This window comes from Podarcis filfolensis (assembly GCF_964270895.1).
Source record: "Podarcis filfolensis genome assembly, chromosome: 2".
NCBI classification, from domain to species: Eukaryota; Metazoa; Chordata; class Lepidosauria; order Squamata; family Lacertidae; genus Podarcis; species Podarcis filfolensis.
In genome coordinates, this window is record NC_139605.1 from 93,990,466 (window position 1) to 94,016,971 (window position 26,506).

The 26,506-nt window shown below is 43.2% G+C and overlaps 1 protein-coding gene across 1 annotated transcript; it reads left to right on the forward strand.

The window, feature by feature from the left end:
* Nucleotides 1-714: 714 nt before the first annotated feature.
* On the forward strand, nucleotides 715-19,879 carry LOC310755508 (autocrine proliferation repressor protein A-like). Its single transcript, XM_083598418.1, has 14 exons — nucleotides 715-871; nucleotides 5,087-5,227; nucleotides 6,209-6,383; nucleotides 6,950-6,998; nucleotides 8,228-8,350; nucleotides 9,429-9,527; nucleotides 9,655-9,744; nucleotides 10,183-10,312; nucleotides 11,130-11,250; nucleotides 12,875-13,010; nucleotides 14,335-14,423; nucleotides 15,657-15,741; nucleotides 17,002-17,067; nucleotides 19,056-19,879. Exons 1-14 carry the CDS (start codon nucleotides 721-723, stop codon nucleotides 19,173-19,175), a joined length of 1,575 nt encoding a protein of 524 aa, XP_083454544.1. The 5' UTR covers nucleotides 715-720; the 3' UTR covers nucleotides 19,176-19,879.
* The last annotated feature ends 6,627 nt before the right edge of the window (nucleotides 19,880-26,506 follow it).

The window sequence follows — 26,506 nt, forward strand, 5'->3', positions numbered from 1 at the left end:
TAGGACTTCTTAAGAAACGTGCATAGGGTACCTCCTCTGATTATGAGGAACGATAGGCTTCAGGCAAGGAAGGTGTCGGAACCACAACAGATAGATAAATCTATCAATAGCCAAAGGGCAATTTCTGCTGGCAATTATAAAAGAGGTGTGGGTTGCCTAGAAACCAGTTGATGTTTTCCACAGGTGAAGGAGTTGGAAGGAAAATTAGGTCCGAAGGAGGTTCATCTCAGGACTTGTGGTGGAATAGGTCTCCCTTCTCTCAACTAGACCTGTAGAAAAGTTTCTCTTCAAGTTATGTACCATTCCTGTTCAGTTTGCCCAGTAAAGTATGGTTAGTTTCTTTTCTCTCCAGACTCCCTCTGTGTTACTCAAGTTAACTCTGCTAACAGCTCATGGGGCCAGAAGCACTGTTATTGTAAACAGTGACTGACTCAGAGAGAAAAAGAAAGTACAATGGTACCTCGGGTTAAGTACTTAATTCGTTCCGGAGGTCCGTTCTTAACCTGAAACTGTTTTTAATCTGAGGCACCACTTTAGCTAATGGAGCCTCCCACTGCTGCTGCGCCGCCAGAGCACGATTTCTGTTCTCATCTTGAAGCAAAGTTCTTAACCCGAGGTACTATTTCTGGGTTAGCGGAATCTGTAACCTGAAGCATTTGTAACCTGGAGCGTATGTAACCCGAGGTACCACTGTAGGCCCAAAGCAGAGGAGGCTTCTGGATGTTAATATGGCAAGCAGCTCAGATCTTAAACGGGGGATTGGCAAAGCTGAACAATGGGAGTTCAAGCAACACGTTCAAGGATGACTTGTGGGAAGTGGCGGGTGCAGACACGCCTGCCGATAACCTTGAAAATGGGGGGAAAGGAACAGGTGAGCGTAGGCGGTGATTGCCCTGGTTATGGAAAATGACCGGCTGATTCACATCAAAGGGAGTAGGTGGAATGCCTTAAAGAGACTGCACGAGTGTGCAAATTTAAACAGTAAACTATACCTGCTATGTAGGGAGAGGATTGTTCAAGGGTTTGGGGGTCACTGGCCTCTTGCTTTTCCAGGAACTCTATTGTAGCATCCTAGAAGCCTGACACTGGGTGCTTCCTCACCTAACTGCCCCCTTTCCGGGCTCTGCCTGTCCCCTTGGTGGGTCCCTCTGCTGCCTTTTTTCCACCGCCTGACTAGCTTTTTTTGTGTGCAGTGCAGAGGCTTCTGCTGTTGTTGCAGCAGTTGCCCACCGCAAGCTGTTACTCTCAGGCAGCAGCAGGGCTGGAGCGCACTGTCTGCTATCCACGCTTGTCGAAGTGCACCTGCTGCCACAAAGACAGCATGGTGTCGGTGCAGACGGGCCACAAGTGCTTCTGCAGCGGGCAGGACTGTGTGTAAACCACGTGTGCCCTCAGGAAGGAGTGCCAATGCGTCGTGCCCACCCAGGTGACATGGTGCAGGAAACAGGGGCACCAGCACTTGCCTGTTTCTATTTGCCTAAGCAGAGAGTTGGCACTGAGCCTGATGGTGGGCAGCGGAAGTGTAGGAGCCTGCGACGCTTACTGCCTGGCGTTCCAGTGCAGGCAAAGATGAATGATGGCAGAGGGAAGGGCACCCAGTGATGTCACAAATGTAGCAGTTCAGAGAGAAGATGGCGTAAGAGAGAAAAGGCGGCAGTGTCCTCTCCAGACATATACACACAACAAAGTCCATGTTTGATTTGGACTGGAGCTTTGCAAAGGCTTTGAATCTCTTTTCAGTTCAGCCGTCAAGAATGACATTTGTGATTATGGTGATTATGTTTCTGAGTATGCCAGGACACATTGGTCCCTGAGCATGTATGGAGTGATGATAGCAAACCCCAGGCATGTCTTTTTCTTATTACATGTTGTGAACATGTCAAAAACCACTTTTGTATTTTATGTGAGTGCACTTCTAGATCATCCTGAAGCACAGATATGAAGCAGAGCATTTGTTGATGTTGGCACTGCAGACATGAGCAGAGGAAACACTCGCACAATAGTAACTTAGAATATTACTTGAGAGAGAGAGATAGTAATCGTTTGTTTGGGATATCTGTTACTGACCTGATAGATCTGTGTGGTGGGGACCCACTGACTGCAAGGCTATTTCAATAGCAGAGATGTCCGCAACTACTCCTGAGAATGATCTACTGTGTCCAGGATCTACTGGACACTGTTTTTGAATCCAGTTCATTTCAATGGTTTTTGCATTGGAATAATGTTTGAAATCATGAGCAGGGTATCTTGTATGCGAATAGTGACATACAAATTTAAATCATAGCATTAGCAATTCTTAGCACTTTTCCTGTCTCAAGCACGGAGTAACAGGTTTCAGTAAGACTCCCAAATATATGTTTTAAGATTGCATCCTTTCACTGCAATTCATAGTATGGTACAGCTAAGAAATCGAATTCTTAGGGTGTGTAGTTAGTTGGGCTACTAGCCTATCATAACGAAAGGAACAATGCCTATCTGTGTTGTAAATACTGTCATTCAGTTGAACCTATTAGTTTTATTTAGGCTAAATAAATTCGATTTATGGACTTTCCTTCATACATTCAGTTGTGGTGACTAAAGGTAGAAATCACCTTGCAGAAGCCCATTAAAATGAAATAGGAGCACCACTGCCCTCTTTTGTTGCTCTTAATCATTGCAATGGCATTTATGCAGGTGAGCTTCCCAGTGTATTTGTGCTAAACAGAATTCCAGGCAAAGAGACTGAAAGCTCATTTTTACTGCATATTCTTAAAAGGTGGTGTGGCTGTGAGAGGGTAGGGCTGTGACTATCATAAAAGGACCCTGCACTTCTGAATTTGGCACTAAGCTACTGCCGCTACTCAAACTGCACGGGATGAGACTCCAAAGGGGCAGCAGATGCGGGAGCATGTGAATTTCATGCTGGAATTTGTGGAGCATCTGAGAAGAACAGGGGAGGAACTGAAAGATAATAATTCAGCAGCCCTATTGCTGCACAGTCTTGCTGAATCATACAGGGCCCTGGGTTGTGCTGCACAAAGGAAGGAAATTGGTGTAATGACCCCTGAATCTATCTGTGACGTAGATACTGAGTCAGAGCCTGCAGGGCAGTGGCGTAGCGTGGGTTGTCAGCACCCGGGGCAAGGCAAGTAATTTGCGCCCCCTAACCCGTGGATTTGCGCCCCCTAACCCGTGGATTTGCGCCCCCTAACCCATGGATTTGCCCTAACCCCAGATGTTGCGCCCGGTGCGGCCCGCCCCCCCTGCACCCCCCACGCTACGCCACTGCTGCAGGGTGAGCAGATGCTGCACTAGGTCAACTTCAGGGATCAGAGTTGACTGCTGAAGATAGGAAGGCCACTGAGGCTGTTGGACAGGAACCCAAGAGGAACCTCCCACACAATTATTCAGCCGTAGTGCCATCTCTTTTCCAGATCACCATTCGGGTACCTGGGTTCAACAACACATAAGTATTTATCTCAGAAATTCCCACAATCCCAGCCACATTTCCAAATGCAGGCTGCAAGGGTACATTGCTATGGAAAGCTGGTGCAACACTCAGCAGGCGTGCTGTGGCCCCAGCTCATGCTGCTGGAATCCTCCCCAAGTTGCTATCCAGAGAATGGCAAAAACCGTTTATTGTGCTAATCATTCTGATTTTCCCAAAATACACCTCAAGAAAAAAAAAGATGGCTACTTATACTGTTGGATAGCCAAAATGATTTCTTCTCTTAAATGACAAAACAATTTAAACTGCAAGTATTGTTGCGACTGCACATTAGAAAACACAAAGAACATGAGAGTCTCACCTAAGGCATTTCATGTTCACTTTTGGGCATTGCTCGAAAGCCTTGTCTTTGATAGCTCAAAGGAAATGTCTGTTAGGGCACACTTCCAAGAAACAAAGGGTGGCAACAGCATTATTTGCTTAGGGTAGGAACAAATATTCTGCCAAACAACAGAACAACAGAATCCTGATCAAGAAGAGAAAATTAAGAAAAGTTCCAGGAAACAAGAAACAAAGGCATGCTATGCCTAATAAGCTACTAAATGAGCCTACCCTGTTTCAGTCATCATGTTAGATTAAATACAAAAAACACCAGAAATTTAATTCATTTATAGCAACATTTAACAGGGTGTGCTTTTGTTATGGTACATGCAGTTTTGTATTTTTATGCTGACGTGTCTCTTCTTCAGCCAGTGGAACCATGTTTTCAGTACTGTCAAGGACAACATCCAGATCACTTCTGAAATATTTTACTTTGAGGGATACTTACGAAAGAAAAAATTTAAATAATGAAAATAAAATAAACACTTTCTAAGTCAGAAAACAGTTTGAATCATTGTGAACAAGTTGCTTGAGGGTTTTTGTTTCTAAATTCACATTTGAATGAGCTCTAGATAGAGTGAACACCAGGACTCGAATACAACTCACTGTCCCTAAATAGTTTGGGCTCAAGGACAGGCAGTAAAATTTACCACCTATGCCCCCCGTACACAAACACATATACAAACAGCAGATTTCGATAGTTCATAATGCCTTGCATTGAGATTATACACACTGTACCCATGCAAAACAATGTACCTCTCTTACTAACTCTAAATACCTGAGAGTAAGCCTGCAAGGAAGCCCATTACAAAAGGGCATTTGCTTCTGCATTGCTTCAGGCAGTGGCAGGAATGAAAAGGGGAAGAGGCAGGGTGCTGCTTGCCAACATGTGCCAGTCCAGGCCTGAACCCATCCTTCAGGTATAGCAGAGCACCCAGTGGCTTCAATTTGATGATGTGGCTGGGAGGGAGCCTTGTGACTGGACGTCACTGAAGAACAACTGGCACATTTCCATCTGCATAAGAGCTGCCCTGAGCATGTGATTCCTTCCATGTGGGGCCTTCCATGCTCAGTGACCTTTATAACTACAGGGAAAGCCTGTTGTAACATTTATAGAGGGAACTGCTCTGTAGAAAAGCTCTGGTGTGTGCTGCCAACCTACCTGTTGGTTAGTGTGATGTGAAGCAACTGGGACAACTGCCAGCAGGACACAGTCAAGTGACTGGACTATGTATGCTGCTGTCTCCCTTCTCCTATTGACCACTTGCCTGCCCTCAGGATGGATGGTGAAGCAGAAGGCCCTGGATGACTACGTCAAGCAGCATGACCCTCACTACAGCTACACCCTGAAGAACAAGGAGGACAGGCCAGATGTCACCATCTATACCCTCAACATGACCTCCCTGAAGTGGTTGGATGGTGAGAGCAGAGAATGGCAGTTTTTCGCTTGCCCTTTTCATTTGAGGAGGATGAGAAAGAGCGGGAAGGAAGCCTAACGTGATATGGAGGCTTCTAGATGGGTGTGATCTGCTCTGTGGGAAGTAAGGAAACGTGAGGAGGAGGAGCTACAGGCCTAGTCTCCCTGTGGCTGGCTAGAAAAGGGAGCATGGTCACTTCCCCAGCCTTTGGGGAAAACATAGTTCTTAGGTAGAGCTCAAGACATAGGTCCAAGCAGGAAATAGAATCTCTTTAAAGTGGTTAATTCGCACAAATTATTAAGGTTGGAATTAGAAAACTTTGTAAGGTCAAGGTCTGATAAAAGGGTGAAGTTGTCCTGTCTGAGAATGTAATGAAGAAGAAATGATCCACCATCTACAGAACAACTGCAGGGCAATTGGAAGCTAAGCTTTAATTCATGCAAAGGTTTGTGTTGGGTCATTTGACTTTCTTGGGCCAGCAGCATTCTCCTACCAAATTTCTCCATATCCCAGACACTTCCAAAATCTGCCCACAAGGAATTGTTCACTTCAGAGCCCAATCCAACATGAAATGTTTTCACATATTGCTGCATCTTGCTTGAGCATGAGGAACAAGATACATGCCCCAACCTCCAGTCATACTGACCCTTTATCGGGGGATTTTCCTGACTGCTTTTATGATGACTCTTTTTTTACTTAGTGCATGGTTCTTTTGGTGCAGATTCCCGTGTGAATCAGTACATTGTTCTTACTGTTATCTGCAGGAGTGGCTCAACCATCCCTTTCCATTTCCCTTCCTTCCATGCTCCATTTTTTGAGCTACGATTCATGGGGTTGATGGGATTTGGAATCTAACAACATCCCTGCCCAAATTGGTGGGGCTGGTGACCTTCCTTTCGCTTCATATGTCCTAACCCTGTGTGTGTGTGTGATTTCTCTACTATTAGATAAATATCAGTTATGTTTCTGTGTATCCATTCAGAATCTGAAGTGGATGCAACAGTTTGGTGGCATGAACTGACCATTGTTGTCCCCCGAAACCCCAAAATGATGAGCTTGTGTTTGCTGATGATTGGGAATGGAAGAAATGATGATGTCCCTCAACCCATGGACTTAAGGGTTGATGAAGCCATTATGACAGCAAAATCTGCTGGGTTGTAAGTAGCCGGAAGAATCACTGAGAAATGATTATGACATCAACTCTGCTTTGTTAACACTGTTAAAGAAATTAGTAGCCCTACTAGAATAGAGAACTGTGAAGCAGATGTTTAATGGTAATCTAATCCAATTCACTGTATTCAAGAAAGTTTATTTATGCTTATTTCTTGGGTTATCTGCCTCTCAGCTCCCCAGTACATATGTACAAATTATGACCAAGATGTTTCTTGAACTCTTTGTCACACATACTCAGATAGGGCATTCAAATCATTTAAGAAACTATGACCATGATTTACTGTTAATTAAAATGGCAGCAAAAGAACAGGAAATTAATTTCAGTTTGCTCTTCTCTGAACTGCTGTAATAGTGTGTCTTGATTTTAGCAAATTTTATGACTAGCCCCAAAGCCACCCAGAGCTGTTGGCTCTGGTTGCTTTGGCATCATTGCCTGTCAATCATAGAGCGTATTTGCTTGTGTTGATGTTATTTTCAAAGAAGCATGAAGCACTTTCACAGCTATTGCAGAACAGATACTAATGACTAATACTTCGCTTTGTCTCTGAAGTTGCACAGCTATTTTGAGGCAGATCCCAAACCAGCCAATTACCTACCACGTAAGTGCTCTTCCCACACTCTTTCATACTCTTATGTGTGTCCACAGAATGAATTGATTGGGTGTAGGGATGTTCACATCTGACAGTTTTGATTTCTCTCTGTTTCTCATCCACCCACCCACTCAATCAAATCTAAAGTTCAGTTCTCCACAATTACGCACCCGCCTATGGAATTCTTTTAGGGGCTTGTGAAGTTTCATCACTATTTTAGGAAAATTTCTCCTAATAAGCACATTTTGTGTGTGTAATTTCCCCTAATGTACACATTTTTGCAAGCACTTCCCCTAATATTACGCATTTTAGATGTTATTTTTTCCTAATACATCATTTACTTATTATTAGTTTCCTTCCACACACATACCTCTAGGCAATTTACAGTAAACCAGGTAAAAAACAAAAACAACACAATAAGCAGGGGATATATTTTAAACATATGCACACACCAGTCCAAAATAGACACCCATAGCTAAAGACCGATTCATCCAACGGGGAAAAGCAGTTGGAACAAAAATGTCTCCAATAGTTTGTAGAAAGTGCAGATAGTGAGCTGTCCCTGCTCTGTGGAACAGAATTCCTGCTGGGATACAGCACACACCCGCTCTTTGAACCTTCCACAAACAATGGAAGACATTTTTGTTTAGATACACTTTTCCAGCTGGATGAAATAGTCTCTGCCATAGATGGTTTATGTTGAATTGTTCTCAAATTTATCACCAGGCTGTTCTTATTTTGTATGGGTTTTTAAAGCAGCTACATGTTTGTAAATTGCCTTGCTACATGCATTGAAGGATATGCAAAAATAAACAAAAATGCAAAAATAAACAAAGAGAATAGCACATGCACATTTGTGTGTGCATTATTTTGCTGGCATACTGCATCGTGAAATCTGCGTGGACAGGTGTGTTTCATTTCACATACTGCTTCAGACAACACAAATGAGGGACACTCACGCTAAAACGCAAGCTGGTTTGAATTTCTCCCTTATCCCTCACTGGTATTGTTTTCCAAATAAAACATTTGTATTTCACTTTTGATATATTGATCCTCATTCTGTCAAGCAGAATCACTCAACCTGTAACAGAACTGAACGAACACATTGCTATGCTAGAGTAATAGATCATGGCAGTTCTCATTCCACCTGGTATGAGAACTAGGACAGGCCTATCATGCTGTTCTAGGGGACCAGATGGGAGGCCTCAACCAAAAACTTTGATCTGTTTTGCTTCTAGAAAATCCCTATGCAAGAATGCAAGAATGGCATTGAAGATTATGCTGTTTTTTGTTCATGGCGGAAGTTCATAATTGACAAGATGGCACAGCCAGATGTGCTGATTCAGTTCCCAATGGTCAAGGTAACTCTGGCTTCTTCCTTCTTTCTGGATTGGTGGACAGACACTGCCAACATTCAGAAACATGTTCTGCTTGTTCCCATCAATGCAGTGATGCTAGAAGAGTTTTTTTAAAGGTTTCTTAAGCTTTAAGAAAAAGCTTAATAGCAGCATGGGATCATTCTTTAGAGGAATTGGGGGCGGGGGTTGGGAGGGAGGGTAGGAGGGAGGAGAGTCCCCCTTGTGCTGCTCAGCTGACTGGGGAACAGCTGAGAGTGGTGAAAAAGGGTGTCGGACTCCAGAATAAAGTTGATCTTTATTCTAAGGCGCCCCCCCCCATTTTTCCTACTGCTTGGCTGAGCCATGGGAAGGTATACTGTACTGTCAACCATGTAAGATTAGGCACTGGCCCAGAAGCAGCCTGGGAAGTGCAGGTTGTACAGTTCTGAACAGGAAATAGGAAAAAAGGCACGTTTCATGGAGACTATGCATATAGACTAGAGAATCTACATATGCCCAGAAAATGTGCGAAATGAAGTCAAGATACATACATTTTCAACGGCCTGTTTGGGATTATGCATAATGGCCAGATAATGTTCAAAATTTAGCTGAAGATATGAACATTTTGCAAAGCCTATTAGGGATTATGTATAATTGCCAGTGATATACAAAATTCACTCGATATATGCACATTTCCTTGGCCTTGCTGGAAATTATGTGTGATGATCACAAATTCTGCACAATTCCCTCTTCATTGAAGGATTGTGTGCATATTCGGCTTGAGACCTGACAAATGAGCACAGTGTTGCAAAGAACTAAACACAAAATATATCAGAGTGTGAAATTAATTCATTTTGTTTCTAGGAGAACGATTTGTAAAAAATATCAGTTAGCTGATGAGTGCTGATCCTTACATCGGCACACTGTGTGTACCCTCAGTATTGCCTTTGCAAAATATAGGGTGCCCCTGTTAAAGCTCTGAAGACAAACCTCCTTGTGATGGCACTGTGACTATGCCATTCTAACAATAAAGTATCCTCAGACTCTTTGCAAGTATGTCCTTTGCGTTCCAGAGGCTGTAATCCTTTTGTCTTGTCTTCAGGCCACTGTGCGGGCCATGGACACCATAACAGCGTTCTTACAGAAAGAATCTGCTGGAAAGATGAACATTGCCAAGTTCATGTTGACAGGTGGTTCCAAGGTAGGTATGAAGGTCTGTGCTGCTTTGCTTTCCATGTATGTAACTCATCAGTTGCATGATCCTCCTTGTTTTCTTCTCGTTCCCAGTGCACCTTCCCAACCTCATTCTTTTTTTCTCTTTTTGGCAGCGTGGCTGGACTAGCTGGCTTGCGGCAGCTGTGGATGAAAGAGTTGTGTCCTTTGCTCCACTTGTATTTGATCTTTTGAATATCATTAAGGTGAGAATCCAGTTTCTTCACAGTAAAGTAAAGAAGAGTAAAGAACAACAAGACTGTACAAAGGGCAATGCGCTACGTGTGTGTAGTAATTCTCCATTCTACAGGATTTCAAGTACCGTATTTTTTGCTCTATAAGACTCACTTTTTCCCTCCTAAAAAGTAAGGGGAAATGTGTGTGCGTCTTATGGAGCGAATGCAGGCTGCGCAGCTATCCCAGAAGCCAGAACAGCAAGAGGGATTGCTGCTTTCACTGCGCAGCGATCCCTCTTGCTGTTCTGGCTTCTGAGATTCAGAATATTTTTTTTTCCCTCCTCCCAAAACTAGGTGCGTCTTGTGGTCTGGTGCGTCTTAAAGGGCGAAAAATATGGCACTTTGGCACTTGCTGTATGGAAAGTCTTAATGTGCACAGAGAACTCACTTCTGGCTGCTTTGCTTCAGAGCTGGCATCATCAATACCGAGCGTACTGTGGCTGGACATTTGCATGGCGGCACATACATGAACTGAAAATTACTCAGAAGTTGGACACTCCGCGGTTCAAGATATTAACTTCGCATGTTGATCCACTTGGTGAGCGCTTCTTATGTTCTCAGATTTCTCTGATAAATGATATGGTAGCAGAAGAAAGGATAGTTTTAGAAATAGAAGGAAAGGGCAATTTTGGTGGCGCTACAATGCACGCAACAAGCATGGAAGAGCATGGTGTTATGCAGAGGAATAGGGAATGGCTCGATCAAATGAAGTCTTTTCCACTTTGGTGTAGATCCATTATTTTGTCTGGGGTGGGGCAGGGTGAGTGGAGCAAGTAAGCAGTCAAGCTAGTCACTGATTAGACACTTTTGCACGCTGTCCTTCAACAGCCTGCCTTGAGTAAGTGTTCACTCCCTTGCTGTCTTCCCCCACTCCAAACTTCCAACTCCTTTTCTTCTTCCTCTCTCATTTCTCCACTCCCCCTTCCTCTGCCTCTCCACATTTCTTCCTCTAGCAGCCAATTACCGGCTTTGTCAAGCTACAACAGCCACTTACTTAAGTGGTATACAAATTTTGTTAAATAAAATAAGTTTCTGTTGTGGCATGTCATTAATTTTATATAATCTGCAGACCTCATCTTTTGCATGACTGATTCTGGAAATCAAACGAATATGAGAACTGCAATTTCAGCATCTGTGTCCACTGGACAGAATTCTCCCACGTCCTTACATTCTGCCCCCTGAGTATATTCCACTCTTTAGGGATTTGTGGTTCTTACTCCATTCTACTTATTCTCTATTGCTTCTCTGCAGTCTTGCTACCCTTTTTATGATGATTTATGATAAAACAAGGTAGTAAAACAACCTGAGAACCATATGTTGGTCATTTCTAAAACAGTTAATTTTTCCATCCCCAGCATATAACGAACGATACATAAACAAGCCCAAGTATCTAATCATAGCAGCAGGAGATGAATTCTTCCCTCTCGATGATTCCCACCATTTCTTCAATGAGCTATCAGGAGCAAAATATTTCCGGTGAGTTCATGCTGCTGCTCTCATTTTTCCTTTTACTATCAAACAGCAGCCCATGTTCCGCAAAACTACAACAAGCTAACTCATTCCGAGCCAAGAAAATCTGGATTCTAATCTGCATCAGTTACATGCATTTAAATGATAAAACCTTTTTTTGCTTAATTCTGTAATGTGTTACTGTTGTGCAATAAATCTGCATAGTCTAATCAAGGATAATGGCAAGGAGCTGTGCAGAATACCAAAGCTTCACCCTTGATAACAGAAAACTTTAGTAGCTCCTGTGGCTTTTGAGACTTTACCGGGCACACCCCACACACTCCCAAGCATAGGACAGGATTCAGCTAACAAACACAACCAATGGAAGCCCACACAAGGACTTCCACTGGCACAACAAGGTTTTCCCCCATTTCTGCACCCGCTTCCAGTTGGCTGGGGGGTTCAGGAGAACTCCTGGGACACAGGAGAGGAGATAAACAAACTTTCTTTGTTGGAGGAAGGGCAGAAGTGACCCAGGTTGTTAGGCAGTCAGTGGATGGTGTTATTAACCCACCTTTGTAATTAGAATGATAAACATGCAACCAGTGAACAAAATGCTAGTTCAGCCATCACTCCAGTTGACACTGCAATGTTTCTGATGAGTGTCTGCCACTTATTATTATTATCCACTGTGTTTCCATATCCCTCTGTCAATTTGCTTGTCATCTTACTAATTAAAAAGGATTAAAAAAAGAAGAAACCTGCAAAGCAGTTCGGCCCTCTGATGAGTTGAAACTCGATGACATAAAGGACACCAACCAATGGGTTTTGCGCAAAGGCAGCTTTTGCTGTGTGGTTCAAATTAATCTATTCTTTCAAATTAATACGTTCAAATTAATCTATACTTTAAAATGTTTACAATTGTCTTTACCCTCAGTAATTCCTGGCTTCATTTTTTTGAATCTCTCAAAGAACTCTGAAAGAAAAGCCGCCCAGAGTGGCTGGGGAAACCCAGCCAGATGGGCAGGGTATTATATTATTATTATTATTATTATTATTATTATTATTATTATTATTAGGTTAGTATTGTTATTATTATTATTATTATTATTATTATTAGACTTACCCTTGCAAAAGCCATGCTAGTTTTACTTCAATAAGTCTTGCTCTTTTATATGCTAATTCTATTTTTAATAAGGGTTTTCACCTAATTTCACCTATTAACTGGCCTATTACTTCCTAGATCCCCTCTTGATTGCATTTTAAAAGTTGGTGTTACTTGGGCCCATTTGCATTCCTCAGACACGGAGACAGGTCTTCGGAGCCAGTTAAATATTTTTGTTAGAAGAACAGCAATTTCACATTTGAGTTCTTTAAGAACTTTTTGGTGGGTAAAATCTGGTGATTTTCTGTTTGTAATTTGTCAGTAGAGCCTAGAACTTGGCTTCAGATCCCTGCTGCAAAATTCACAGAGGGTTTGAATTAGAATACTTCCCCCCCCGCCCCGCCACCTGTATATTTTTCTATATGTGTATATTCCAAAGAAGAAAAACCCAGAAAGAGTCAAATTTCTGTGATTAGAGGAAATATGTAATTGCTTTGTCTATTGCAAGGGAGCTATTATTTTAAAAACCTCTCTGTTGCTCTGCAGGGCCACCCCAAACAATGATCACTTGATGACACGGGACCCATCGATTAAAATATCAATTGCAATGTCGGTTATAAGCTTTTTTCTTAGCACCATTTTGAATCTGAAAATGCCCCAAATTTCCTGGAAGAGAACCGAGGTGAGGAAAACTCATGTTGCAACATAACTAATTCAGTCATGAGACTTGTTTTATTGTTTACTTCAAGCCATGGGTACACATAGCCTTTTAACTGATGAAAATCATAGTTTATCAAGGACACTCTGTTAAGCTCAAACTCACTAGGAAATTATCAGTATTATTGGAAGCTGGAAGCCTTGGCCAATGATCCAATAAATGACAGGAACATTATGACATTTGGCCATTTTCTGAGGTCACTTGGATGGTTTTGAGCTTTACTGGTACATATTAGAATATTATGACATTTCCTTCTGGCCTTTTAATGTTACATTCAGATACAGTGAATATTTAAATAGGCTCTATTAGTATATGTATATGAATATGCCCCTAGAGGCAAAACACAAAGAAAGGTTCTTAATTTCAATGAAATTGAAAGGTTCTTAATTTCAATGAAAGCTGTAGGTTGATTTCACACAGACTGTTTCCTGACACATGTTTCCAGTGGCGTAGCGTGGGTTGTCAGCACCCAGGGCAAGGCAAGTAATTTGCGCCCCCTAACCGCACCACACACCTGGCACACCCCCCCCCCCACAGTGGGCGGTGACCCGGCGGCTCGGATCAGATTCGCACAGCCAGCACTGCAGTGAGAGTGAGTGAGCCAGGTAGGGGCAGAGAGCTGCGAGTGAGAGCGCCCCCCCCCCAGATGTTGCGCCTGGTGCGGCTGGCCCCCCCTGCACCCCCCACGCTACGCCACTGCATGTTTCTATACTAGCCAGCTAATCAGGTGGCTGCTGTTGAAATGAGATCTTTGCGATCTACGTAGGAAGAACCATTGCACAGTGGTATTTGCTTTGCATGTTGAAGGTCTTTGGTTTGATCCCTGATGTTTCCACATAGGCCTGGGAGAGAAACCTGCTTGTAATCACCGTAGACAACTGTTGCCAATCAGTGTAGACAAAACTGAGGTAGATGGACCCAACGGTCTGACTCCGTATAAGGCAGCTGTTAAGTTGTGGGTGAACATATCAGACGACACAGCGATTCTTCCAAGCAGCTCTTTATTTGTAAGCTGGAACAGAACTGAGCTGAGGAGCTTAGTCAGCCTGCTTATATAGAGCTCCAGTGCCTTGTTACTGTAACAACTTTCTAAAACTATCCAATCACTGAACGTCACTTTCGATCCTTCATTTGCATAACTATCTACAGTGTCCCCCTGCTGGCCCAGGGTGAGAACTTCAGTACATAACAGCAGCTTCCTATAGAAAACTTTCATGTAGCTGATAGAAGAAATGGATGATAGCTTGAGGAACGCTTGATATTTCTGTCCCATTCTCTCTTTTTCTAGACAAAAGCTACAGGTATTATCGAGCTCTACACAGATATGGAGCCTTCAGCAGTTAAATGTTTCTTTTCTAACACTTTAGGCTCTGAAAGGTAGGATTTATTGTGTATGATTTATTAATACAAATATACAGAGTTGATATAAATATACGTACAAAGAATGGGACAATCTGTTAATCTCAGTTGTCTCTTTCTTAAATTCAGTTCTCCACATTTCTGCTGCATTTTGCAAATTACTGTTTTTTTAAAAATCCTCTGGAAAAATTGCCAGCATTTTTGTGTGCTTTTCTCTTAATCTCCACATTTATGTATGCCGTTTTGTCAAATATACATATTTTTGCAAACAATTCCCCCTAGTGCTTTTTTTGTTTCTTATTTTCACTAACCTATGCATTTATATACGCACTTCACCCTAGCATTTCTGTGCACATTACTTGGCTTGAGAGCTGCACTTCAAACTTCGTAGACATGTGAATTTTGAAGGATGTCTGTGTTTTGGTTTCCACATTATTTTTGAAAGTGTGACAATGGAGGTTCACTTTTAAATCTCTACAAAGAAGCCATTGGGGTGTTCCCTTCCCTAAAGCGTGCAGTATTTTCTCTCTGGCAAAAAAAAAGAAGAAAGCATTCTGAGTGCTTTTTGTGTCTGTGAACAGCTCCACAAAACATTATAGTTTTTATACTTTTATATGTTTTCAAACCTACAAACAAGATTCATAAGGGAACTTTGTGGGTGGATTACTGAATATGCTCTAGAACTTTTGGAGTCAGGTTGATGGTATTGAAGAACCATCAGAATGCCTGAGTCATCTGAGTAGTAGACAAAGAGTATTTTTAATTGCTTAAACATAACGATCCCTTTTGCTTCAGTAAGTGAACTATTGCCTTGGCAGTGGTAAAGGTAAAGCTACTCCTGACCGTTAGGTCCAGTCGCGAACGACTCTGGGGTTGCAGCGTTCATCTCGCTCTAGAGTCCGAGGGAGGCGGCGTTTGTCCGCAGACAACTTCTGGGTCATGTGGTCAGCATGACTAATCCGCTTCTGGCGAACCAGAGTAGCGCACGGAAATGCCATTTACCTTCCCGCTGGAGTGGTACCTATTTATCTACTTGCACTTTTACATGTTTTCAAACTGCTAGGTGGGCAGGAGCTGGGACTGAACAACGGGAGCTCACCCCATCGCGGGGATTCGAACTGCTGACCTTCTGATCGGCAAGCCCTAGGCTCTGTGGTTTAGACCACAGCGCCACCTTGGCAGTGGTACTTGTCTCCAAAAAGTAGCTTCCTCAGCACTCACTGTGCCTCCTCCTTCCCTTCTCATTCTCAGGCGAGACTTCAGGCTGTTGGTGGGTCCTGGTCCTTCAGGTGTTTCACAACCCATATCTTGGCTTCCCTGCAAGGTTGAGAAAGTGGTAAGAGGATTTGGGATTGGGGGTTTCTCTAAGCTTCGTAACACAGCTGAGTGAATCAAACCCCCACCCCTACGCACACAAGCAGTTCTTCAAAAATAAATTATTTCCTTCAAAGAAGGGTTCTGTTGCCGACACATTGAATTAGCCCATTTATTTGCAAAGTTCTTTTTTAAAAATTACACAGATAGTGAGTGTACTCAGTTAGGATAGTGGTGTGGTGTGGGTGTGGTGTGGTGTGGTGTGGTGTGTGTGACATGTACCGGCTGGTTACCATTTGTGATGGGCTGCACAGGAAAGTCCATTGCTGTTGCTTCCACCTTAAAGGAGCAGAAGCTCATATGTAACAATAAGGCCCACTCTGGAACCTGCTGGGTTCCTTCAGAAGAAAGGGGTATACATTGAATGAATAAGTAATCCAAGAGTCAAACAACCAAATAAAATGGGATTCTTTTGTTATATAAGTTACCAAAAACATCCATAGGATGGTTTCATTTCAAAGCGCAGCAGAGTGTATTTCCATGTATTTCCATCTAATGTTGCCCCAGGAGATGTGAGCTAAAGAGCATTATCTTTATGCTGTAGTTCTAAAATGACCCATGCTAGAAAGTAAGACTCACTAATATATTGGGACTCATGAGTCTATAGCGGGGTGGTGAACCTCTTTCACAATGAGGGCTGCATTTCCTTCTGGGCAAGCTTGTGGAGGCTGCATGCCAGTGATGGGCAGTGTCAAAGGCAAAAGTGAACAGAGCAATCAATGTGAATTCCACAATTGTGCAGTAGCCTAGTTTCTTCACAGACACACTTTTTTGTCTATCCTCCATCCAGGCAAGCAAGAAGTATTATCAGAGTCCAAGGACACATTCCAGCCAGGGGGAAACAGTCTAGGAGGGAGGAAAGCACAGCTGGTGAGGGTTGTGCTTTGGAAGTGTGGGTGTCCTGGAGATTATCCCAAGGGCCAGATAGAGAGGGCTGGAGGGCTGCCCTTGGCCCCTGGGCCTGAGGTTCCCCATCTGTGATGTATGGAATGGTTTATGATCACCTGGAAAGAAGTAGGATGTAACCCCAACCCATCCTGCCCCACTTTGAGCACAGTCGCCATAGCTGTTCCACTCTACCCTGTCCTTGGGAGACTCAAACCAGGAACACGCTTCTCCAGATTCACACTAGTGAACATTTTAGAATTTCATAAGCTCAGGGTTTACAAGAGCGCCTGTTACCTGTTCATTTCTCAGTGGCTTCTGTCTGATCCCATTGCAGAAAACGGGTGTTTATAAGGCAGAAGAGGAAAAGCCACAATCAGGATGGAAGGCTTTCTTTATTGAGGTAAATATTCACTCCAGTCTAGTATTTGACTCCCCCACCCCCAGGAGAGAAAACTCTGAGTGCCTTGAGTACCAGGACTGATGGAGATTCACCCAAATCAGTCTCCCTGGAAATAACAGGCACTTTTAGGAGGGTCATGTATTGGCATTAGCACTGAGATGCTAAGCCAGAAGAAATCAAGATAGGTTGTTAGACTACGTTTCTCAGATCACACAATTGCTCTGGAGTGTCTACCCTATTCCAGTGTCAAATCTTCATCAACACCTAAAAATAAAGGCTAGAAGGTTTAAGTTTTCCATAAAACGTGTTTTGGGCAAATTATGGCTTGAATAAAGCACTCCTAAATCAGAGTGGTTGACAGGTAGGAACTATGAGCTGGAAATTGCTGTTCCATGTTGCAGTCCAGGCATTAATTCATTGGCTGCTGTAATCACGCCATGATATTTCTTAGGGCTCTGTGAAGCAACCCAAGCTGCTTCACTTCTGACTGTCCCCTATTCAGTTTGAATTGCTACAGGAAGGAGGTGGTGTTGCACCCCAATTCCAAAGCTGCAGCTTCAGACCTCCCATTGACTTGCATTGGGAAAGCAAGATATTCACAAATTTTGGAATAGTTACATAGGTGCATAACACCTGCTGACATAGATGGCCCACCTCTCCAAAAATAGGATGAACCCTGCCAAATTTGAGACACATAGATCGTGTGACTTTTCTAATAATAATAATAATAATCCAGAACAGTCATAACTTATTTGAAAAAGATTTTGAAAACCTATCTCAGAAAACACTATGGCCAGGGGACAACACACAATATGTGTATATGCTTGTGTGCATAGATATATGTATATATAATGTTGGATTGGGAAGGATGGAAAAGAATAGAAAACAAACACGTAGTTTGATTATGAAGGATCTATGACTCATTGAGAGATGATACAAATGTAAATAAAGTTCAAAACACCATAGCCACATTTGGGAGAGGAAGGAAGTAAAACTGCATTAGTGGCTATTATAACTGGAGACTAAAAGTGACAACAAGCTCTATGTGTGTGTAGATAGAGAAGGGTGAAAAAAGCAAATAGGTAGAAATGTTGGGTTAAGAGACAAGCTGAATCAAAATACCACAGCAAACTCCTTGTGCCATTCATAGTACTAGCCAAAGTGTGAGGGGAAAGGCACTGGGACAAAGATACTAGGATTGTGGGGATGTAGGATAATATTCTACGTCTGGGTTTGAGGCTACGGGGAGCAAACACCAGTTCTACTACTCCCATGACTCCATCATCGTGTTTCCCTTATTTGAGGACGTTTACATTTTTCCAGTCATTTTGGAGACAGGTTACTTGGCTTAGATCACCTTTGCTTTGTAACTGAATGTCTCCAGAGCAGGGGGATCTTCTGCTCAGATCGCTTTGGGGGCAGAGCTGAGCCTTGGAGGGACCCTACTTTGATACCACCTCATCTTGGGATTTGGATGAAGTGGTTGCACAACCCTAGCTGTTAAAACAATTTTGGGGGATATTGCATCATGTGAACTACTTCCTTCTGTTTAATGAGGGAATATTGGCTTTGTAACCAATAATCTAAAAGACTCAAGTCAAAAACTGGTAGTACCCAAATTACCAAACACTGGGTGAGTGGCTGGGGAAACCCAGCCAGATGGGCAGGGAATTAATAATAATAATAATAATAATATTAATTTATTAGCTTTCCTTTCAGTCTAGCTCACTCACTGTGTCCTTCCAAAAACAATAAAGCAACTATGCCTGAAAGCTCTACTTTCATGTACTAATTGAAATCCAGTGACAGAAAGCTGTTGTGCTGAATAGGCAGGAAGTATTCTTCCATAAGCTACAATATGCTGTAAGGCACAATTATTTTTTAGCTATATTTTTTAGCTATCCCTGTGCTTTGCACTCCCAATGTAGGCTCCGTTCTATTAGATTTGCAAGGCGAGCTATTGAGCAGAACTGCAATTTCTTTTCCAGGCCACCTTCCCAGGACCTGGGACCATTGATTTTGTGTTAAGTTCTGAGGTTCACATCATTCCAGACACTTTTCCATGTCCAGCCTGCCACGGAAAGGAATGCAAGGGGAAGGTGGTATGACACTCACCAAGGATGCTACAGCTCCTGCTGCTGAAGACATCCATGAGTGTAAACACGAGAGGTGCTCAGAAAACCATGCAGAGGAGTCAGGGTGTGTTGGGCAGAGAAATAATACTGCATAGAGAATGCACAGGTTCAACTTCAACTAACATGAAATGGGAGAGGGGTGTGGGGTCGTGGGGTAGGTAGGTGAAGATGTCAGTCAGGAACAGGAGCCCTAAAGGAGGGTTGTGGAAAATGGGTCTGGTGGGTGGATGAAGCATATTGGGCCTGAGACAGAGGGAGGGCCTGGTTATATAAAATTATGAACGATGAATGCAGCAAAGGAAAGTGCCTTTGTATTCCTCAGATCTCAGGATCAAAAGAAAGAGAAGCACTATGCTCTATAAGTCTTCACTGAAACTCTGTACAAGTACTTGAGCATTTGATGCACAATTCCTTAACCCGGATTTAAAATAGTTTAGCCTCGTAGACTTTGATGGGATTAAATAGCCTCTAATCCAAGTAATTGATTGTAGCTGGATTGTAAATCATGTAAAATGACTGAGTTCAAATTGCACGTGAGTCACAGACGGAAGTGGGTGTCTTCTTTGGCTAGCTATTATCTCTTCGTTTTCAAGTCCCTTCTGCAAAATGGGGGTAACAATAAAGTGACTATATTTTGTGTGGCAGAAGTGAGCCCACCTGCTGTGGCTTTCATGGCCTGATGATTTCTAGCTGCTCTCTCCCTGTTAACAAATAAAGGTTGTTTCTGGCATTCTTACCATCTTGCACTGGGTGAGATTTTCTTGTTTTGAAGTGAACCGCCACTTGCTCCACTATCCTCCTATAGCTACTGTATGGGGAATGGGTGTCTGTTCTTAGGGTGTGTAGCAGGTTGGGTCATAAGCCTATCATAACAAAAGGAGTAATACCTACCATAGTACTATCAGTGTTGTGAATATATGTCATTCAGTTGAACATATTAGGTTTGTTAGTAAAGTGGATCTACAGACTGTCCTTCATACAGGCAGTTGTAGTGACTGAAGTACAAACCACCAGGGAGCTCTCTTGTAAAAGCCCATGAAAATGAAATAGGAGCACCACTGCCCTCTGCTGCTGCTCTTAATCATGGCAAAGGCATTTATGCAGGTCAGCTGCCCAGTGTGTTTGTGCTAAACAGAATTCCAAGCAAAGAGACTGAAAGCTCATTTTGACTACATAATCTTAGAAGATGGTGTGGCTGTGAGAGCGCATGGCTGTGACTATCATGGAAGGACCCTGCACTTCTGAATTTGGCACTAAGCTAGTGCCGCTACTCAAACTGCATGGGATGAGGTTCCAAAGGGGCAGCAGATGCGGGAGCATGTAAATTCCATGCTGGAATTCGTGGAGCAGTTGAGAACAGGGGAGGAATTGAAAGACAATAATTCTCCAGCCCTATTGCCGCACAGCCTTGCAGAATCATACAGGGCCCTGAGTGGTGCTACACAACGGAAGGAAATTGGTGTCATGACCCCTGAAACCCTCCAACACCGCAAGGGCTTATAAGGAGTTCTCTACAAGTGGGTGGAGCTGGGAAAAACAAGTCATTCGCTTAGTGCTATCCATGAGCCAGCTTCCAGGCTTGCTTTCCCTGTAGAATTCAGCATCAGACCTGAGCAGGACAGGACTTTCTCCGTCTCTCATAACTCTAGAACTCGTGGATGTTCAATGAAGCTGACTGTTAGAAGATTCAGGACAGATAACACCTTTCTGACTGCTATTCTTGCTGCAGCTATCTCCTGCTAGGACTCATGGAAAACCTATCAGACAGACAGCAAAATTTATCATCTATGCCTGGTTGACAATTTTATACCATTTTGTCTGTTTGCATGCACACACATGCAAGCAGCAGGTTTCAACAGTTCATAATGCCTTGCATTCAGATTATACACACCGTACCCATGCAAGACAATACACCTCTCTTACTAACTCAGTTTATCTGGGAGTTGTTGGCATCCATCTGTTTCGAAAGACAATGGGGTGCTCCTTCAGGGGCGAAGTCAAACTGCTGCACCAACAGGACCGATTTGATCTTCTCGGGGCACAAGCCTGGGCAGTGTGTATGGAGGTCCTGGGCTGCCCAGATGACAAGACTCTCAGCCTTGTTGATGTAAGTTCAAAGGAAAGCAGAGTGATACATTTGGCAGCAGCTTGGATGTAGGAGTTGCTGGAAAGAGGCAAACAAGGCACCATACAACTGTCTTAGGGACTCCACTCTGGATTTATGTAGGGTTTACTCCTTACCCTTTTCTTTTCCCAAAGATGTTCTGCAAGGCAGTGGAGGTTTAGGGTCAGACTGTTCCTTCTCCTAGGTGGGCTACCTTCCCAGGTTGATGAGCCCCATCTGCCCCTCACTTCCGCCTATAGCACTTGCAGAAACTGCCTTCTTCACCATTGGACCCCCTGTTGGTCTCATCCACTCAATCCACCACAGCCTGTCTTCGCCTGCCAGGGAAATCCCTAACTCACTGAGGGTTTGAGACCAATCTGATACCCTCATCTGGTTTAGCTGGACTGTCTGAGCCGTTCCCAGGATGTTGTTGCTGTTGCATGCTGATAGTTTCTAAGAGCCACAGGGGTCCAAAGGTGGACAAACTACCCCAGAAGGAACATGACCCCACCAGAGGCACCACCTTCTGAGTTGGCAATGGTTAAGACTACAGTACTTTCAAAACAGTTCCTCCTGTTTGCATTATCTGGCTAGCTGCTTTTCCTAGTGCCCCTGTACCTGACTAGCTCTGCTCCTCCCAATCATCTTTTGCCTAGCAAGATGTTCCCCTCCTCTCTTTCCCCTCAGGTGGAGACCAAACCCATTACAAAAGGGCATTTGCTTCTGCATTGCTTCAGGCAGTGGCAGGAATGCAAAAGGGAAGGGACAGGGTGATGTTTGCCAGCATGTGCCACCTTTTTCTCCCTCCACTTCAGTCTAGGCCTGAACCCATCCTTTAGGTATAGCAGAGCACGTGTCGGCTTCAATTTGACCATGTGCTGGGAGGATGCTTTGGCCACTGAAGAACAACTGGCACATTTCCATCTGCATAAGGGCTGCCCAGACCATGTGGTTCAGTGCCTTCCATGCTCAGTGACCTTTATAAGTACAGGTATTTGTGCTGATACTCTTTTTCAAGAAGCATGAATTACTTTCATATCCTTTGCAGAACTGATACTAATGACTTAAGTACTTTTACTTTACTTTGTCTCTGAAGTTGTGTAGCTCTTTTGAGGCAAATCCCAAACTAGTCAATCACCTACCATGTGAATACCCTTGAATCTTTTCCATGTCTGGATCTTGACAAATTCTCTTCTTCTAATACACTCTGATGAGGAAAGTGTTTACTTTCTCATGTCAAAATCTAGTGGTAATCTGGAGTTTGTTTGAAAACCATGCTTTATAACAACATCTAAATTTCATAGTCTGTGAAGAAGTGGACATTGCTTTCACAAAAGTGGTTTAATACTAGAATTAAAATACAGAAGCCAAATCATGAAGTTACCTTAGAGAGAAACTGGGAGTTGCCGTAAGCTGTTCCCCATCTTCTTACATTTGGAGCCCCAGGCTCTCACCTGTTCCCTGTTCAAACAATCCCAGCATGCACCTTATCAGGATGTCTGTTCCTGCGCTCTCTTAAATGTTGTGTTGCTTGTGCCTCTCTGGTGACTCATCAAATTGTAATTGTTGGTTCTGAGAGCAATGAGTTCAAAGATGTGTGTAGATCAAAAAAGTGCAGAGCTTTTTAATATATGTGGAATTTTTAAACATTCATATTCAAAAGCTCTGATTTATACACATCTTTGAGCTAAATTGCTCTCAGCGCTGATGATTACAATTTGTTATTTGAGAACTCTGTGCTTTGGAAACTCCCTAGGCAGAAAATATGCCCTACTTTTATTACAAAGCTGTGCCTTTTCAAGCTTAATTATTTAAATATCCTTCAAATGCATTATTTTCCTTTGCTTTAATGCTATGCACAGAGAACAATGTGCTAGCATATGCCCTCAAGCACTTGCCCTGTAAGACAACATTACTTGTTGCTCATGCTTCTCGGTGCAGCCTTTTCCAGCCAGCGCACTTCAGAGCTCCTCCTTCCCAGAAAACCCTGTTCCCCAAACCTCTGTGGTGACATTGCACCCCTGTTTCTCTGGCAATCTCCCCCTCTCATTTCTGCTAAGTAACACACAGCTGGAGGAGGAACTCCACCTCTTTCCATGTCTGACTGAATATCTGACCTTTCATCAGGGTATTAATGATTCTGCCTTTGTTCTTTGAAGTCAAGTCAGCTTCCTGGGGGATTGGCTTAACAAACCCCACATATATAAATTTTAAAAATTATGGAGAACCTGGCACTGGGAGTGATGTAGATTGGGGGAAAACTGTAGTTCACTGGTAGAGCATCAGCTTTGCATGCAGAAGCTCCTAAATTCAATCACCAGCATCTCCAGGGAGGTTGGAAATGCATGTGAAATACTTTCAAATCACCATTTAATTTCCAATCTAAGACATTTTCAGGCCTTCCATCAGATATCTAGACAATTTAGGGCAAAACCTGGTGCAATAAAAGGCAGCAAATATTTTTCTTGTTTACAGACTAGCTCAATCTAATGTCCTTTTGAGGGAGCGGTAATGAAAAATAACAGCTTCCTAAAAATAATATAGCATTAAGAGGCGCATAACTGCATAAAGTATTCTGCCATTAGGCACCACTACTGAAAAATGCAATCATTGTTGCTTGGCTATCTTCGTGCTGCCCATTTTTCACTCTTTGTAAGACTAATTGCAATTTCTTTTCCAGGTCACCTTCCTGGGACCCCTGGGCACAATAACTACATATTCACCCCAGAGGTACAGATCCTCCCAGACACATTTTTCTGTGCAGACTGCAACGGAGAGGAATGCCATAGGAAGCTGGTTTGAAACCAACAAGGGATACTGTGGCTCCTGCTGCTGAAATCATCCATGATGGAAGAATAAGAGGCACTGAGAAGACCATACACAGGACCAGGTTGGCAGAGAAAGAACCTTGTGTGGAGAGAGTGTACAGGTCTCGCTGTTAGACAAACTAAATTGGTTTGGTGGTGGGGATATGATGTCACAAGCTGGAGAAGGATGCTAATCAGGAGCCCTGAAAGAGGACTAGATAAGAGTAGAAGTGGAAATGGTAGTGGAGAGCAACTAGGGACTCATTCTACAGTATTTTCAGAAGCAACAGTGATGCCATGTATATTGGCCTAAAGCATGGCTTAGCTTGGAAGCAAACTCCCAGTGTTCTTAAGGGGGCACTGCAAAAGGAGGGGACAAGTTGTTAAGGCACCCTTAAAGACTTCTCTGGCTAAAATAAATTATCTGGGACAGAGGGTTCATTGTTTCCTTTAATCTGCACCTCCCCCTGACCCCAAAGCATCCACCCTTCCTCCTTACTCCCCTAAAAGCTGAAATGGCAGCATTGGAAGATGCCCTCCCCACACTACAGTGCCAGAAGGCCCAAGCACCACTGCTCTTTCAGTCCTGATGTGGTACTGAGAGCATCCAGAAAGAGCCCTTCCTCCACTTACTGCTACCACTGCCATAAAAGGAAATGAGGAGAATCCTCTTTCCCGCCCATAGAGGCCAGGCAGGGACCACATATCCAAAGCAAGGGACCACCCCTTGCTTTGGATATCAGAGAAAGGGGTGGAAGATCATGAGAAGCATGAGCACTGCTAACATATTCATCCCACCTATGACTTAATCAAACCAGCTTACCCACTACCACCACAGCTAGCACATTGATTCTTATTTACATTTTGTGGGCACTGAAAACCATTTTGCAAGGCTGCTATAAACTCACATTCCTTAAGAAAAAGCAGCCTAGAGTGTTAAGAGATTATTTAAGATAAGGTAATTTCTGGAGATAAGCATTCTTTTTTTCCCTACAAACCCAAATGTGATACCTTGGTGCCATCTGCTGGTTGCTGCTCAGGCTGCATGAGTTTGAAAAGTTGAACCAATTCTAGCAAGAGCAGGATCTTCAAAATTCTGCTCGGGTCCATAATTTTTCTTTTGAAGTTCTTACTAAGAACTCATGTAGGAAATTAGCCAAAGTTCAACCCCACTTGCTCCATTATCAGGAAGAGCTGCGATGGTCAAGAAAGTCTGCATTAGATACACCGCCTCTGTTCTGCTAATGTGTATTTTGAATGCAATTCTCTGACTCAGATTAATTCACTTTTGTAGAATCTGAGACACACTGGAGGTGAACACCCAAGTTTTGCTGGATGTTATTTAGACAAAGCAATTGTTGCCTATTCTTGGAGGTAATCCTGTTATTCTGTAAGTATACAGTGCAACTAAGATTTTAAAGGCTTTATAATAGATAGAAGTCAACTGGCATGTTAACCCCATCTAGGCACATCCCCTGAGACAGCTTTAAAAATCCAGAATCTGATGAAACAAAAACTGCATTTTGCAAAGCCATGCAGGGAAAAGACATAACAGTATCGTAACATTATGCTGGTTTGTGACGAGGTGGGTTCAGTGTAGGCATGTTTACATTTTACCAACAAGTGGGTTGCTCTTGCTGTTCCCTAAACATAACATCTTGCAGGTTCCCCAGCTTGTGTAAACTACTGTACTGTGGAGATGCAAACCCAGTGGGACTAGGGGCCCTACTGTAGCCTGCTGTCTTACCCCAAATCCACCAGGGTCTTCTCTAAGCCCCGCTCAAAAAACAACACCCTGGGCAGTATCCAGTTAAATAATTGTACCTGTGCAAGGATTTCTGCTAGCACAATGGGACTTCCACTCCCAAACACACAATCCCCAGCTCTGCTCCAGAGGGTTAGGGGATCTTCCAGAACATGTTTAGGGAAAGAACATTCTGTTGAGCAAGGAGAATTCATTGCCCTGACTGTTCGCCTTAGTGCAAGCTTGAATACAGCCCACTGTAACCTCATTTCCTAATGTACGCTTTATAACCTCTTTGCATCTGGCTACTGATAGCAGCTAGCTATCAGTAACCAGTGTCAATGCTGGGAAGCCAGATGAATGCTTTACATTCTGGTCCCTTAACTTAAACCAATCTTACCAGCAGCTTCCCCTGGCAGATAGAGAAAAATTAAAGCTGGGGAGGGAAACCACAATGAAACCCTTCCTCAGTATGGCTACAGAAATGTCCCCAATCTCACAGATCTAAAGAGACTGGCCCAGTTTACCAGCCCCAACTGGCAAGGCCCCTGAATCGCTTGATGCAATGCTACTAACCTCAAATAGGAAAACCACATAAATGTAGATCACAGAGACAGAGGCAGCCAAAGAAGGGCATAGAGCCAAG

Excerpts from the sequence above, each read along its gene's own strand:
- LOC310755508 (XM_083598418.1), top strand. The coding sequence starts at position 721 with ATGTTAATATGGCAAGCAGCTCAGATCTTAAACGGGGGATTGGCAAAG. Across the intron at positions 6,384-6,949 it reads ACAGCAAAATCTGCTGGGTT|TTGCACAGCTATTTTGAGGC; the intron begins GTAAGTAGCCGG and ends TTGTCTCTGAAG. Across the intron at positions 11,251-12,874 it reads TCAGGAGCAAAATATTTCCG|GGCCACCCCAAACAATGATC; the intron begins GTGAGTTCATGC and ends GTTGCTCTGCAG.